Raw genomic sequence first — 16,202 nt, forward strand, 5'->3', positions numbered from 1 at the left:
AAATTAGTTTTGTTTAGTTATTTGTTCCTTTATCATTAGTTTATGATCCCGAAATTTCAAGGTCAGCCCTTTGAGTTGGGTGCTAATCAAGGCAGAATCACTTTTTTACCTCTAAAAATATGGGGTTGTCGTCTTTTTTGTTGATCTCTGAATTGAAGTAATGTGCATGTAGGAATATTTCGTAAAAACTAGAGCGGCTATATTCTCATCCTCCATATGACATGTATAAAAGTTCTTCACAGCATTAAAATGAGTATATAGGATGGCATTAGATGTAAATTACATTCCACTTGTTTCATTTACTAAAGAATTCCACGTATGTAGAGGGCGGAAAAGATTCACATTTCTCTCCAAAATTTGTTTAAAGTAATGACCCAATAGATTTCTGGTCCTGCAAGATAGGGAAGCCTCACAACTGCAACAAATAAAAACATTCGCCACCTGAAAAAAAAAAAAAAAAAAAAAAAACGATTAATATTTGACAATGGCTAAAAAAAACAAAATAAGCGGTACGACCCTATCAGTATTTATTTCTTATCTAATGCTTGAAAACTTGTGTCACAATTTTAGTAAAAAAGATGGTGCCACCCGCTATACCTCTGCAACATGATGAACAAGCTGAAGAAGAATTTGAACTTTTAGATTGACTTCTGTGTGAGTATTACACGTATATTCCCAACCCTAACTCTTTTGGATTTGTTTCCACCATCCATGATGGCCTGTTTGAGGACCAATAAAATATTAAGAAAGAAATGGAATAGTCAATACAAACAATAATATTATGTATCTATAAGAACGAGAATAAGGGACCAGAAATTTTACTTGTTCATTACAAAATTGAATGTTCCTTGTGCAGCACGTTTGAGAAGGAGTTCTCTTGCCTCGATTGCAATGCCTTCAGTCTATACACAGAGAATTTGATAAGAGGCTTATTGCATCAATGGGCAGCTTTTAGGGTCTAAACTACGTACTCAGTCCTTGTACATACCTCCTCTGGAAACCAAACCCCAGGCTCTGTGCTTCCCTCAAGAATTGCCAGAACAAATGCAGCTGTTGCATTTCCAACTGATCTGCAACACAAATTCTATTTCAGTCACAACTCATTCAAATCCTCCAGTACGTGCTTTCACACACAAATGTCCGCACCACAAATATCACATTTGATATCAACCTTGTAACATTCTACAGACATTTAAAAGAAAAGGGAATCGAGGTGTCCATGATTGATTTTGGAAGGAAAAATAAACAAATAGACCTCTGGATAACTTAAAACTTACACGGAGAGTCTCTTGTGACTGAATATGCCAACTGTATTGCGCCCGTCAGAGCACTCCAAATCAACCTGCCACCCCACCAAAAAGAAAAAGAATGAAGTGAAGTGAATTGCGATGACAAAGATGGTGTGAATTATTATTCTTTCCCTCGTGTACTAGTAAAAAAGTTGAACAAGAAGTTGAAATAACTGAAGACTTGATTCAGTGTTTATATCCTCACCCTCATTGATACACGCTCTCCAGCAATACTATCAACTCGTCGGACTACGGGGTCAAACAGGTCAACCATCTGTTGGACTTTGCTTCTGTCTCTCAACAGCTCCTGAAAAGTTTATTCTAAATTACTTAGGCTTATCATACGAGCTAACAGTTAGTTACTCAAAATTAATGTGGGGTCATTTTGGTGAGAATTTGTTTCTTAATCCTCACTTATCCCTTTGAAATGCAGAATATTGGCAATAGTCAATCAAATCTCATCTCATTTATTATAATAAGGGTGAAAATCTAAATGCTAAGGCTAGAATTACAAATCTAGATTATCAGATGGGATGCATGAAATCCCAAATGTCATAGCGTACTGCTGGAAGAAGACTAGTCATGGCTGCCATTCCCCAATTCCAAAAGAAGGGTGAAGTTCCAAATCGAGCACTGACAGTAGGTACTCCTAGGACCTCATGAGTACTTCTTACCTCTGGCAAATTCCTGAAAATAAGATTAGGTTTAGTACAACCCTTGTATTATTGGAACCAAAGCAGTTTCATACTTTATTAAATGAGCGGACAGACAGAAAACAACTGGTTCATCTAAACGGAATTCATTAAGCTTCAAAAGAAGGAAAATAAGTCCCGATCGTACTTTTGGGAGTTGATTAAAGGATGCAAAAGCATCTCAAGGACAAACTACTATGCAATCTAAGAGTTATTCTGCAATTTATCAAGTACTGCATGGCCAGTAAGTAACCCCTTGTGGACATAATTGACAAACTCAACCTAACTATGAGAGAACTTCTTGAGAAGATTGACCCATGAGACCATTATGGTACATAAAACTTATATTTGTCTCCCCTTCTTGCAAGGACCAGAAATAAAATTGAAACAAAACTTCGGATGAAACTTCTTCGATCGTGTTAATTATCTTTAGTGCAATAACAGTATAGGGTTGTCAAACATGGTGACTGAAATATTACAATGTCAACAAGAAAGAACATAACTAGAAAACAAATTAGAAATGATACCAAAATATTTGATTGACAAGTTTCTAATGGGGTTTCCTTGCCCTTTCAGAAAAAGTGGATGGGGGGAATTGCATGAGACTTGCTGGGAACTTGGCATGAGACTTGTTGGGAACTTGGCATCATCTACATAATGACCCAATTGGTGATAGCCATAATGGTATTACAGGTTTGATTTGTATATAATTTATTGATCATATGACTTGGTGACTTCAAACTCATGCATAAAATTGTAGATTACAGAACTTACAACAGATAAACATCTTTCTTTCCAATTCCTTTTCCAAAGTCAATCGTCAGCATTCCACTATATGGCTTTAGTTTGATCTTTTCTCCTGGTTGAGTAGCCCATTATTGGTGTTAGGCATGATATACGGAATTCAGGAGTCATCAAACACAGTAGAAAAGGTGAAGAAGATATTGTACCTTTATTAAATGCAACAACCTCCTCTCCGAGAAGCAAAAAACTAGTGGCTAAGATAGTTGGACCAGCCCCGCCAGTTCCCGCTGTGTAGTAGTAGAATCTGATGAGAAAATATTTGCACATATTTGTTAGGCATAGAATTCATGATGACCCCATAGAGAAAAAGCACAAAAATTCCATGTTATATGTGACTATGCATAAGATTAAATATGTTATCTCAACCAAGAAGCATTTCGAAATATCCCAAACATCCAATTTCAAGTTTGCTCAAATTTGAATAACAATAAAAAGACATGGAATGCGACTGGGGAAGACATTGACCACAGAGCTTGAGAAGTGTGGCCAAAAAACGGTTTATTTCGAATTAATATGAAAGACATTTTTGGTAGAAGACACCATTCAATGACAAAGAATCTCAACCAGAAGAAAAGTCCAATTTGATGCCAACTGATTGGAGATATACTGTAAATGTAAGTTTAAAACAATAAAAATTAAACAATTCTTGGACTTAAAATAGGTAATGGGAATTGCTACCTTAGCCGTTCTGGTTTGCCTTTGCTTTCACTTCTTGCCGCACGAACTAGTTCTGCAGCCATCACTGTCATTATAACAGTAGGAGTCAGTATCTAGGAGACAAGGAATATTAGATATGACCCCTTTTCACTTTCACACAAGAATACTATCTGACAACACCTCTAATTTATGAGTACTCCTATGATCTTCCATTGGTGTGTTTACAAAAAATTTGGTATGTTAAATGTGGAATAAAACCTTAGGCATCATGTATTCTTGTCCTTGAGATAATCCAAACCTCACATAGACAAACCCAAAAGTTAGGTTATTACATTAGGAGGTTTAGTTGTTAAATTATACATGTAAGGTACAACTCATCTGAATTCAAAAAAACCGTTACTTGGAGTATCTCAGCCCAGGATTTTTAGGTCTATCTAGATCCAGAGAGTAATAAATCTCAGCTACGGACCCAAATAAAAAGGAGCTTGGTACTTGAGATTGTTATTCACTTGCATTTTACTTCAAAGAAATATATCTTTGAAATATTATCTGGGACAAACAACTCCTGTTGTTTCATTTTAAACACAGTTCAAATATATGCACAAGCAAGTGTACCAAACTTTGTGGATTACAGAACAAAATGTGCTGATGATACACCATTGCTCACTCCGGGATAAATTCCACCAGTTGTTATTGCTGGAACATTTGCAGCTAGCGCTCTACTGTTGAAAGATTTTGCACGCCGTGAGTAGGCTGTATCATCACAAACATCAACATAGGCTGTCTGTGGAGAGAAGAAACACATTACCAAAGTCATACATTTTATAGTAAAGTTGAGATATATTTTCCAACATAAACATGCACGCACACAAACAAAACAAACATATGTCACTTATAATTAAAAACACACTATTTTTCTTTTCTTGTGGGGGAGGGGGACAATCTGTGGCCATAGTAACATTCCTCACCTTTGTCTGTAAGGCAGCTTCCAATACAGTACACTTCTCTGCTTGTTGGAACGGCCCAGCAGCATGAACTACGAGATCCACATCTGCAGAGAGAAGTCGCTTAAAAACAAATTTGATAATCACTGTTATGAAACTAAGACCACAAAATTCTACATGGACATAAATTATGATCTCTATTATATGAAGTGTTCTCCAAAATGTGATATTGTAACAGAAATATATGAAATCCCAGACACAAGGGCATAGCTGTTCAGTAAATATTGGTTAAGTGAAAAGCATAGAATAGAATATGGAAAACTCTAGAGATAAATGATGTTTCTCTTTGTCCCAACATTTCTTTTTCTTTTGGTCGCTTGTCCCAACATTCATGCTTAATGCTTTCATAGTTCTCAAACCAAAAAGCAGAACAACATAACAAAAAAAGTTACATAGGTAAGAAATTTACATATTTTGCCCCTTTTTTCTTTTTTCTTTAACCTAGGTGCAGAGATAGGTGCTTGTGATACATGGACTACAGAAGACTACCCAAAATTTTGCAAACGAAATTGGATTCAGTTATTCTTAAATTATAAAGAGCCAAATTTCATAGGTACCTTGGATCATACCAGGAGTACAAAGAAGACAATAAAATTCTAAAGAAATACTTAGAGTTACTCAAAATGAGAATGTATACACCTTTCTTATGGTTAATATTCCCTAAATAATGGGTAAAGAATCAGCCAAGTACAATACTGATACTTATTTGGTGAAACCATTCAATACTCCAGTATGGGAAGCCAACCGAAATTAAATCATGGTACCATGGAAAAAAAAACTTAGAAGAATCATTCACCTTTCAGAGCTGCTTCCAATGATTTTACATTGTCAATATTTACTTCAGAGAACTCTGAGTTTCCCCCAAGTGTAGCCACCATATTAGCTCCTTTTTCCCTGTGATGGAATCATAATTCCAGAAATGTCGCATCTCAAATTGCCAGCATTCGTAATCAGATATGACCAACGAGATGTGAAAAAGTAACACATTTTCAAGAGCGTATTTTACCAGAAGATTAATATTGTTTTAACTTTATATCATCTAGCAATTGATAACTGATATTTACTTCTTGTCGACCACTAGAATTAGACATGCTCGGGTTCTCGACAATTGACTAAAAGTTGTTAGTCCAATCTGGTCTAGATGAGGCAATGTGGGACAGGCAAAGAAGCCCTATTATTCTTTGAGCAATTATTAACGTTGCACAGTGGATTTTAGCGAGGTGTGATGGATGGCAGATAAAAATGGCCATTCTCAGAGATCTTTCTTGAAATATAACCAAGTTGTAGATACTTCCCTTATCAAGTTATCTAATCTTTACAAAGAATATCAAACCAAGATCTTCTTCCAAGGTTCTTATTATTATCCTTGTCCTCCAAGGTATTTCTAGTTTTATTTCCAAAAACCATAAATTGTTACAACTAAATAACTGTACCAGCCATTACATTGATTTCAACAATTCAAAAATTCACCTATTTTTACCAGTTAACATCTTCTCAGGGAGACAAAAATACCAAGAACACAAGGCCAGTACCATTACCTCAGGAATAAGTCAAAAACTACACACACACACACACACACATATATATATATACTGGGTCTGTGTTGTGGTGCAACTTAGAAAATTCTAAAGCTAATGTTTGTTTGCATGAAAAATGAGGTAAAGGATGCTACAAGTTCCCATCAACACGTTGTATTACAAATTTCTATCCGGGATTGGAAAAAAATTCTAGTTCTGCTATCTATTAATTTTAAACCATTACGTTTTGGTTTTCAAAACCAAACAAATGAGACTGTAATGAGAGAGAAATGGGTTCTTTGTTGGGCAAATGGTAAATTTGATTACCGACCGCCAACAAGAATCTGGAGGTCGGGGCAGAGCTTGGAGAGGGCAATGGCAGTGGAACCTCCGACCCGACCCGTCCGCCCAGAACCAGCACCCTCGAGTTTCGGGTCTTCTCAGGGAAACCCTGTTCCCAACCTCTGCAGAACTTACTAGGAAAGAAGTGACCGCAGCAACAACAAAGGCTCACTCTGCTCTTCAAATGCCACTGAAGAAGCTCCCGCCATCTCTCTCAACTCTTATCACAACTCCCAAAACCCCCTTCACTCTGGCCTATCCTATCAGTTTTTATCGTTGGTGATGACGTGGCAACCAAATAATCCATTGATATTTAAGTAGGTCCTCCATTTTATTTTATTGAATTAGGTCTTCGGTTTGGAAACTCATGTGAATGGGAATTCCACTTACACTATATATTGAATTAGGTCTTCTAAACTCATCGAACTATTGTAGCATCTCATGCTAGATATCTCAATCTATAAGTTCCAGACGAATGCAGCATGAGGCCCTACCTCCATGCACTAGCCGACTTTTGGTCCTTTTGAGCTGTGAATGTAAAAAACAAAAAAGGCAAGGGCTGCCACTATTCATGTGAATAGTGACAAACCTTGCCTTACCCTTGGCCTTTGGGGTGGAAATCCCTCAAAATTAAAATTCTCATAAACCTAAAAGTCGAAATTCTTTCTTTTAATTACCAAAAAAATAAAATTAAAAACTCTTTCTTCTTCGCATTGGTTCAAAGAGGAGGGGAATGTAGTTGATTTTTTTTTCTCACCAGTAAAAATTGATTATCTTTACAAACTTTTTGTTGGTCCGACTTCTTTTACTAATAAGAATATATAAGTTGGGCAAGAAAGAAGCTTAGAATGATGAGCGGCAGAGAATTGCGTCTGGTGATTAATAGTGACTATTTAACAACATAACCAAACAAAATCCCAAGTATTATATTAATAAGAAAACAATCGACCAAATTAATTAGCTCTAGTATTCTGTATATGAAGGAAAATTTTGAGTAGCAGAAGTGTGGCAAGCTTAAGTTTTTTTTTTTTTTTTTTTTTCTGCAGACAAAGTGTGGTAGGCTATATGAGAAAGTTTAAAGCTTATGTTTGATTTGCTTGCCTATATGTTGGTTACTGCAGAAAGAGTCTGCAGCTGTTAGCAATATTATCATGTATATTCCATTTCCTAGTTCCAATCATGTTAAAGAAATGAAGAAGGAAAAACACAGAAAAGGAAGAACTGGTTTTGATTTTTAGGTTTTTATAAATTTAAGGGCATTTAAGTTTTTTTTTTTAATTTGCATTTTTGCTATTTTTGGAAGTTTTTTTTTATAAAAACTGACATTTATGAATTTAAGGGGTAAATTTTGGCTATTTATGATAAAAACTCGGTGAACATCTTTATGTTGCAGATGTGGGTTATGCCAGCTGGAAGCTGAATTTATGACTAGATGAACATCTTTATGTTGCAGATGTGGGTTATGTCAGCTGGGCAAGACAGTAAACCCGCCCATTTGTACCAAAGTTTGAATCCCCCTCTTGTAAAAAAAATAAATTTAGACTATCACTTGTATCAGCCAAAAAAAAAAAAATTAAGATTTGTGTCTATGTATTGAAGGGAAATTGTACTGGGTGCTTACTTATGTTGGCCTCCTTGTAGTAGTGTGACTTTGTTATCAATTGATGGAAGATTCTCTAATAAGTATTTTATGTTAAGGATTGGTTATATACTTCTAATCTTCATCATTGAATTGCATTCATTAAATATTTTGGTAGTCTCTTAGATGCAATCCAACAAACGATATTAGAAGTATATAATTAGGTACAGGCCCAGCCTTGTCTAGGTAAGACTGGAGCATGACCCAAAATTTTGAGAAAATTTCACTACCTATATAGCCCAGCTGTCCAAAAAAAAATATACTGCCCAGCCAATTCTCATATAGGCCAGCCCAATCATAAAAGCTTGGAAAACATTTGATACTTATATAGGCCAGCCCAAATCTTTACCCAATCAGCTATATCCCCAACAAATTCAAAAATTTGGAACCAGCTGTGTGAGGCTACCCCGAATTCTTCTTTTTTCTTTTCTTTTTTTTTTTTCTTTTTTTTTTCTTTCTCTTCTTTTTGTACTCTTCTTTTTCTTTCTTTCTTTTCCTTTCTCTTCTCGACCTCCTCCTTGACTTTTTTTCTTCTTATAATTTATTTCGAAGATTGTTTTAATGTATAATTGGGAAAGTATGATGTTCTTGAGAATATAGTTGAAGATGTAGAAGTAAATTATAGAAGTGTTTAATAGATTAAATACAATCTATGAACTTATCCTAAAAATTAGCCTTGGTCATTTTTGAATCATGGGTCCGTGCCTATATGTAACCAATCCTAGATACTTATGGGAGAATGTCCTATTAGTTAATTATTCAGTTGTACCTATTTCTATGTAAACATCATAATCCTATTGTTTATCATAGGGCTATGTATCGAACGGAACGGATCGAAAACATGCACTCCAAATTTCGATCCGAAAATATTCGGAATTGATATTAAGTTCCGATGCCGATTTCGAAAATTCGGAATATAATGTTTCTATTCCAAAACATATTTTCTACAATTTCAAAATTTTTGGAAATTCCGGAAAGTCCATAATTTCATTATTAATTTCGGAAATCTGGGACTAATAATCTCAACAACAACAAAATCAGAAATCTCGGGACTTTAGATATTGTATACTAATTATTAACTCTGGGTCCTCATAACTTGAAAAGATTCCAGCTGGGCATTCTTTAAAAAGCCCAAATCAAGACTATCTGAACGTAACTAGAAAGAAGCATTTTATTGAGGAGAAAAGTGAAGTTTTTCTCTCCTTTTCAACGAAATCTCACTCATTTGACCAACAAAAAAATTTAAATAGATCTTTCATTGTACAGTTTTTCTTTTCCGAATTTGGTGAGGTGAAATTGATGCTTTGGGTTTGTTTATTGAGTAACGCTACGGGCACCAACTTGTTTATCAACTTTTGAATACCAACACATGTGGCACATGACATGGCAACCTATGTCATCTGCCACCTCATTTATTTTAATTACATAATTTATTATATAAATAAAAGAATTTCTTTTTCTTTTTCTTTTTCTTTTTCTTTTTTCTTTTTTCTTTTTTCTTTTTTCGGTGTGAAATTCTTTTATTTATATAACAAATTATGTAATTAAAATAAATGAGGTGGCAGATGACATAGGTTGCCATGTCATGTGCCACATGTGTTGGTATTCAAAAGTTGGTAAATAAGTTGGTGCCCGTAGCGTTATTGTTGTTTATTACAACACTGTTTTGGCCATTAATTAAAATATAATTAAAAGTTTTCAGTACTAAATTCATTAAGATAATAGCAATCTCAAGTACTTCGACTCATTACATGAATCATATTCATATCAATATCTCTTTCTCTCTCCACACTATTATGGTCAATGTCGCAATATTGTTTCATGACTAATCCTATTGTTTAATTTTCCATTATCATGATTGAGAGTTTGGTCCCTATTTGTGTATGATTAACCATGTCAACATTCTAGCTTTGTTAGTGGGGTGTGAAAAATGTACACACACACATACATTTTAACCATAAAGAGATCATGCACACACACATCAAATACAAAATGGAATACTACATCTCCCTTTATTTAAAATATATGTGTAGAAAGAAAATTTACATATCCCGAGTATATACGCATTACTCTTTCTATCTCTTTCATCAGGTGAATGGTGTGCATACATCCGTTTCAGCCTCATTTTTCTCATATAAAAGGTCAATGGGCTTCGACTCTGGTGTTAAGCAAAAATGGTTGGGCCTTATGACTAAGTACGTGGGGAATGAATGGCTTTTTGCTCTTCTAAGTTGGTGCAGCTTCTAGTGATATACCCAGTCCCTACACACATGGCTGGAGCCTGGAGAGTCGGTAAGACAAGTACCAGTGTTTTTAATGTGAAATCTACCAAAAATCTGGGTTTTAATTAAAAGGACCCCTGGGAGATCAAAATATCTACGTGGCTTGGCTTGTCTTCTTTGTAAAAGGACAACTACTGATTGATAATGATTAGGGGGTCAAGGGCATATGGCAACGATGCTGCCTACCATTTCTAGCTAGTACCGTTGTCTACAACAATAAAGGTTCCAATCAAAACCAGCGTTAGATTTTATTTTATTTTTTTATAAATTTATTTTGAGATATAGCATTAGATTTATTAGAGAAGGGAGCAAGCAACTAGTGAAAGTGAAAGCCCAATGCAACGTGGGTTAGGTTAATGTGTGCTTGCCCCTTTGCACCAAGGTTTGAATTCTCATTCTCATATATTTGATTAATTTAGAGTGTAGTTTGTATTTGAAAGAAAAATACCAATTAATCTTGGAAAAGAAAGGTTCCAAAACCCCTACAAGGGCGACAGAGTATAAGCATTGTAAATTTTCTTTTATAACCTAAATTGCATGAATTATCCATGTGGTGTGGGTGATATGTCATTGTTACTCACGTGATTAAAAAAAACTTACAATAATATAAGTTTTTTTTAATCATAAATAGTCCTTGAGCTTTGGAAAATTATCACTTTTTGTCCTGAATGTTTTTTTGTGACATTAATAGTCCTTAAGGTTACTCTTTTTGCATCAAATTAGTTCCTGCCGTTAGCTTCTGTCCAATTTTTTTGTTCAATTACTTACGTGACACATATATAGACCCCACATATCCAATGAGATAACTACATATGGATTTAAATGAAATATAATATATTTTAAATATTTTAATACTTAAAATCTATAAATAAATAAAAACAAAAATAAGTTTTAATAAACAAATTAAAACTTAAAAAACAAAAACAAAAAGAAACATGCAGCCATCCTCCCCCTCCCCTCCATCTCCTCCTTTTCCTCTCCCCTCTCCCCCCTCCTCTCTCTGTTAATCATCACTGCTCGCTTATTTTCAAATTAACAAAAACCCAAAAATTATTATTATTAATGGCAGAGAATAAAAATTGTACCAGGAGATAGGTAGCACAGTGCAGAGCAAAAAAGCAAGCACGGTACTGACTAATGAAAATTTGAAATTGGGTCGGGGGGCTGTGTGAAAATTGGGTGGGAGAGAGAGAGAGAGAGAGAGAGAGAGAGAGAGAGAGAGAGAGAGACCAGGCAATGAAAGATTAGAGGGGGAGGGAGGACGGCGGAAGGGGACGAAGGAGGAGGTGCAGATTTTTTTTTATTTCAAATTTTTATTATAGAATTTTAAATTTTATATTATTGAAAAATAAATATGGTGGGGTTCATATGTCATTATCTCATTAGATGGGTGGAGTCCATATACATGTCACGTAAGCAATTCAACAGAAAATTGGACAGAAACTAACGAAATGGACTAATTTGATGTACAAAGAGTAACATTAAGGACTATTAATGTCACAAAAAATATATATTACGGACGAAATGTAATAATTTCACAAATCTCAGGGACCATTTACAATAAAAGGTCATAATATAATAACCTAATGGCTACAGTTGTCACCAATATCAGTCCAAATCAAAATTTCCATCCAAATTCCGACACCCCCCTAAATTTTTTAATATGAAAACACCTGTAATTTCAACTGAAAGGTTTCTGTTCTATTTCCTACGTTGGTTTCATAGAACATGCCATGGTTGTTAGGAGTTCGTTGGTTGTTGTATGATATACTAATTAACCCCTGCTTACTTTGAACATTTTGGAAAAGGCCGTGTTAATTTACACATTTTGGTGACCTAATTGTAAATTCACAAGTGTTTGGCAGTTATTATGACAACAGTTAGTATGGTTTGTGATAGATAATTCGTTTTTAACTGTCAAATTGATGCAAAGTATAGAAGTTGGTTAAAAGTCAAGTGATCATCTCGCAGAAGAATACAACTACATTCTATATTTTCAAACTAGCAAAAAATAGAAAACTAGTTTTTCCCTATAAATATAGCTGAGATGGTACATACGGTTTCGAACAAAAAAGTGCTTCGATCTTCTGCAATGGCTACCACCCAAGAAAACATCTATGTCCTGCTCATCACCAGCTCCTTGTTTCTTTTTCTTCATCAACATTCATGCAGTGCACACTCGCTTATGCAATGCAGATTGAAGGCAATATATCAACTGGGTGACTCGGTTTCGGATACCGGAAATTTGGCTCGTTTAGCCCCTTCTATGACCTGTAATAAGCCCCCTTTTGGGCAAAGTTTCTTCAAAGCGACAGGCAGATGCTCTAATGGAATGCTCATAATTGATTACGTTGGTAAGTTATAAGTTTGCTTGCTTAGTTTGTTCTTTCTTTATTTTGCTCTCAAGACAAATTAAAACCATGTAAAAAGTTCGGTTTCGAATTTCGCAGTTTGTTGGACCATAAACTGCAAAATTCGAAACCCCGAGATCCAACTTCACAAGAAGGAAGAGAGTTGGACAGATCATCTTTTACCTAAACCATTAAACCTTGTTTACTTTTCACAGCTCAAGCAGCTGGTCTTCCCTTTCTTGAACCCTATATGAAGAAAGAAGCCACTCCCCGTAATGGAGTGAATTTTGCCACGGCTGGGGCTACTGCTTTGCCTTCGAATGTTCGTGTACATTCCTTGAGTGAACAACTAGTTTGGTTGTCCACATATTTCAATGGAAGCAATGCAGGTTTGTCTCCCGTATAAATTTAATTTAATTTTTAATTATACATATACACACAATTATTTTTATAGCTATACACTTGTTTTTGGTCATGTTTGTAGATCGTTTTAAGAAGCTTGAGAGGGCTTTGTTCATAGTGGGAGAAATTGGACTAAATGACTACATTGCTTCCCTGAATGTGAAAAGAATTGAGGATATAAGGCATAACATGGTTCCAGAAATAGTCCAAGCCACCATGGATGCTGTTAAAGTAAGTTTCCTTGCAACCAAATTATTGCACATCATTTAATTTCCCTTTTTCTGATTGTTATTTTAAATTTTATCCTGAAATGATTAAAAAAAATTCATTTGATCTCCAAATGTTCGTTTTTATATTGGAAAGTTTTCGTAAATTATGAAGACCACATTGTAGACCACATCTCTATTACAATTGTTCGATTAGAAATGCGATAGATCGTCTATAACTTTACTGTTTTTCATATATAAATGTAGTCCACGTAGCAATTTTCATATATTCCATTTTGTGATTATTTGAGTTCTAATTATACGATCTTCTATCTTCCAGATGGTCATTGGTTATGGTGCTAGGGCAGTGGTAGTCCCAGGACAATCCCCAATGGGGTGTTTGCCAATGCTCCTTTCGCGTTTACGCACTAATGATACAGCATCGTACGATGAGTTTCAATGCCTAATGGGGTTGAATAGTATTTCAAAGTCTCACAATCACCTTCTGAAACAAGCCATTGAAGCCTTGAAAAAGGAGTACCCCAATGTTTCCTTCATATACAGTGATTATTATGATGCTTTCACATGGTTACTTCGTAATGCACATCAGCTAGGTAAGTCTCTTTCATTATGCAAATTCTTAAAATTCGGAAGGACTATATATATCAATGATTCAATCGTATTATTCGTATCAAATTTATTGACTACTTTGCGGATCAATCTCTTTAATAGTGGTAGACCCCACTAGTATATGTAGGACCTACCTATATTAGCAAAGTGGTCAGCAATGCAGAGCTCATTATATTTTGTATATTTGGTGAAGATATATATATGATTAATTAATGTAAAATCTCTATATAAATAAATTAGGGTTTGATGCTACGGACAAGTCATGTTGCGGTGGTGAGGACAGAGCCTGTGGAGCTCCTAATGCACCAGTTTGTGGTAATCCGGATAGGAGAATTAGTTGGGATGGTGTTCATATGACGCAAAAGGCTAACAAGTATATGGCACAATGGGTCATCCGAGACATCTTCTCCAACCTTAATTGCACTACATTTGATTTCAAATTATTTTTTAAGCATAAAAGATCATATATTAGTGATTTCAGGCCGTTGGATAAAAGATCATAGATATAAAAAAAATCTGTTGGATCAAGACAATTATCAAAGCCCAACTGAGATCATGCATGACAATTATTTTTGAAGGGGCCAATGCTTTAAATGTTTTATATAGTCTCCAAGAGAAGGAAGAATGCCTAGATTCCGATGATTAATGAGGCTAAGGATCTTCTGAATTTTTTTAAACCAAATTACATAGGCGACTGCAGACATGGGATTAGCCAATTTGACTAGAGCGAATGTGCTCCCGACTCTGCACTCGAGTTCCAATTCCTCCCCGTAGTCTAGATTAGATCGTTTATATCAACAACAAAAAATTACAACCTAGCAGCCCAAGTGCAAACATAGCCAACTTATGAGCGTCGGCAGCTAGTTTGGCTATGCCTCTTTTTTCACCTAAGTTCTCTTCTTAGCCACAGTTCTCAACTTTAGTTTTTCTCTTTGCAAAGTTTTAGATCTACGCTAATTGTAGTTCTTAGTTCTTAATTATGCTAATTTCAAATTTCTGATATATTAGCTCTCCTTCTTGATAGTCTAGTTTGGATTTTGTTTTGATGCAAATCTTTTAATTTATGCAATTTCAAATTATACTCATTCCCATGTGTAGATTAGGCCAGTTAGTCCCATAAATATGCTCATTCTATTTAAATTTCGGTTTGAATAAATCATATTGCATTTTATACTCACATGCTCTCTTGCTTTAGTTGATTTTTTGTTGGTAATTAAAAGCCATGTTTTTAAAGGCATTGAAAAGAAGACATGCTTGTAACCCGAAACCAAAAACAAAACAAAAAAACTCATACGCTAAGACGAGGTTTCTTCGTGAGATTTCAGATTCTAAGACGCGCACAAGATCTTTCACATGCATGCATTTTCTACTCATGTCATTCTAGACCAATGGTGACACACGCAAACCCAACCCAAAGGACAAAAAAAAAAAAAAGCACAATCAATGAGAATACAAACTTTTTATTGCATCCTAGCTACGTCGAAATTATTAAGGCACAGTCAATGAGAATACAAACTTGATCTTATAAACCTGATTTTGCCACGCAACGGGAATGTCACAGTGGCGGTATCTCAAGGCATTTAGATACAAACATATGATAAAATTAAAACGCATGACGTTGTGTAATTGGCTTAAGAAGTGTAGGTAAATTTTTCTCCCGTATTTGTTATATTTTATTATGAATGTGTGGCATCCCAATATATTTGTTTGGCTTTGTGTGTTATGCAAGAAACAGAAAGTGTGTTTAAGGTAATCTATGAGATTAGGTCCTAACAACATGAGAGTCAAGCATTTTCGTAACACCTCATCAACATAAGTAGTGTATCATGTGAAACACTCACCTAATTACTTATTGAAAATGAAAAGAAAAAAAAATTATAATTTCAATATGTCATAGTTAGAATTCATTTACCTACATAAAAAGGGAAGTATGATTAATAACTTAAACTTTATCACGCAATTAACCATTAAACACCCATGAAATTATACAGTTAAACATCACCCTTCATCAATATAAATTTCTTTCCCATATGCATCACTTTTATAGCTTAAAATTGTAAAAGTTTAGAATTAATGAGCAAAGATCTAAAAATATTTAAACTGATGCGACAACTCACCCAATACAAGTTAAATTTACCTTTGTCTAGGCTACATGTGTACTTTTAATTACGCTATGTTGAGAAAAAAAAAATTGAAAAGAGACCGATCAGAGTTTTTTTAATTATTATTATTTATACACAAGCAATAATATTATTATAAATTAATCTAATTTACGAAAAATGGAATACAAAACTCACTTGATGACTAACAAGCCTAATTAATCCGCATTTGGGCACAAATTCAAGTTAGTGGATGTACAAAAGGGTAGGATGTTCATCCAACGACAA

The 16,202-nt window shown here is 34.8% G+C and overlaps 2 protein-coding genes across 2 annotated transcripts; one reads left to right on the plus strand and one right to left on the minus strand.

Moving 5' to 3' along the window:
* Nucleotides 1-203: 203 nt before the first annotated feature.
* LOC117625551 lies at nt 204-6,805 on the minus strand. Its single transcript, XM_034357094.1, is given in 17 exon segments — nt 204-441; nt 598-719; nt 823-902; nt 989-1,070; nt 1,278-1,342; nt 1,495-1,596; nt 1,853-1,976; nt 2,756-2,840; nt 2,932-3,029; nt 3,464-3,527; nt 4,100-4,226; nt 4,411-4,493; nt 5,243-5,340; nt 6,145-6,150; nt 6,291-6,366; nt 6,369-6,414; nt 6,800-6,805. Coding segments are annotated over 16 exon segments (1,200 nt in total). The 3' UTR covers nt 204-441; nt 598-661.
* Nucleotides 6,806-12,411: 5,606 nt separating this feature from the next.
* On the plus strand, nt 12,412-14,318 carry LOC117625552 (acetylajmalan esterase-like). Its single transcript, XM_034357095.1, has 5 exons — nt 12,412-12,580; nt 12,793-12,966; nt 13,062-13,210; nt 13,526-13,799; nt 14,056-14,318. The coding sequence occupies exons 1-5, from the start codon at nt 12,412-12,414 to the stop codon at nt 14,316-14,318; spliced, it is 1,029 nt and encodes a 342-aa protein (XP_034212986.1).
* The last annotated feature ends 1,884 nt before the right edge of the window (nt 14,319-16,202 follow it).

Source organism: Prunus dulcis, chromosome 4, assembly GCF_902201215.1.
Source record: "Prunus dulcis chromosome 4, ALMONDv2, whole genome shotgun sequence".
Classification (NCBI taxonomy): domain Eukaryota; kingdom Viridiplantae; phylum Streptophyta; class Magnoliopsida; order Rosales; family Rosaceae; genus Prunus; species Prunus dulcis.

Excerpts from the sequence above, each read along its gene's own strand:
- LOC117625552 (XM_034357095.1), top strand. The coding sequence starts at position 12,412 with ATGCAATGCAGATTGAAGGCAATATATCAACTGGGTGACTCGGTTTCG. Across the intron at positions 12,967-13,061 it reads TTTCAATGGAAGCAATGCAG|ATCGTTTTAAGAAGCTTGAG; the intron begins GTTTGTCTCCCG and ends TCATGTTTGTAG. Across the intron at positions 13,800-14,055 it reads TCGTAATGCACATCAGCTAG|GGTTTGATGCTACGGACAAG; the intron begins GTAAGTCTCTTT and ends TAAATAAATTAG.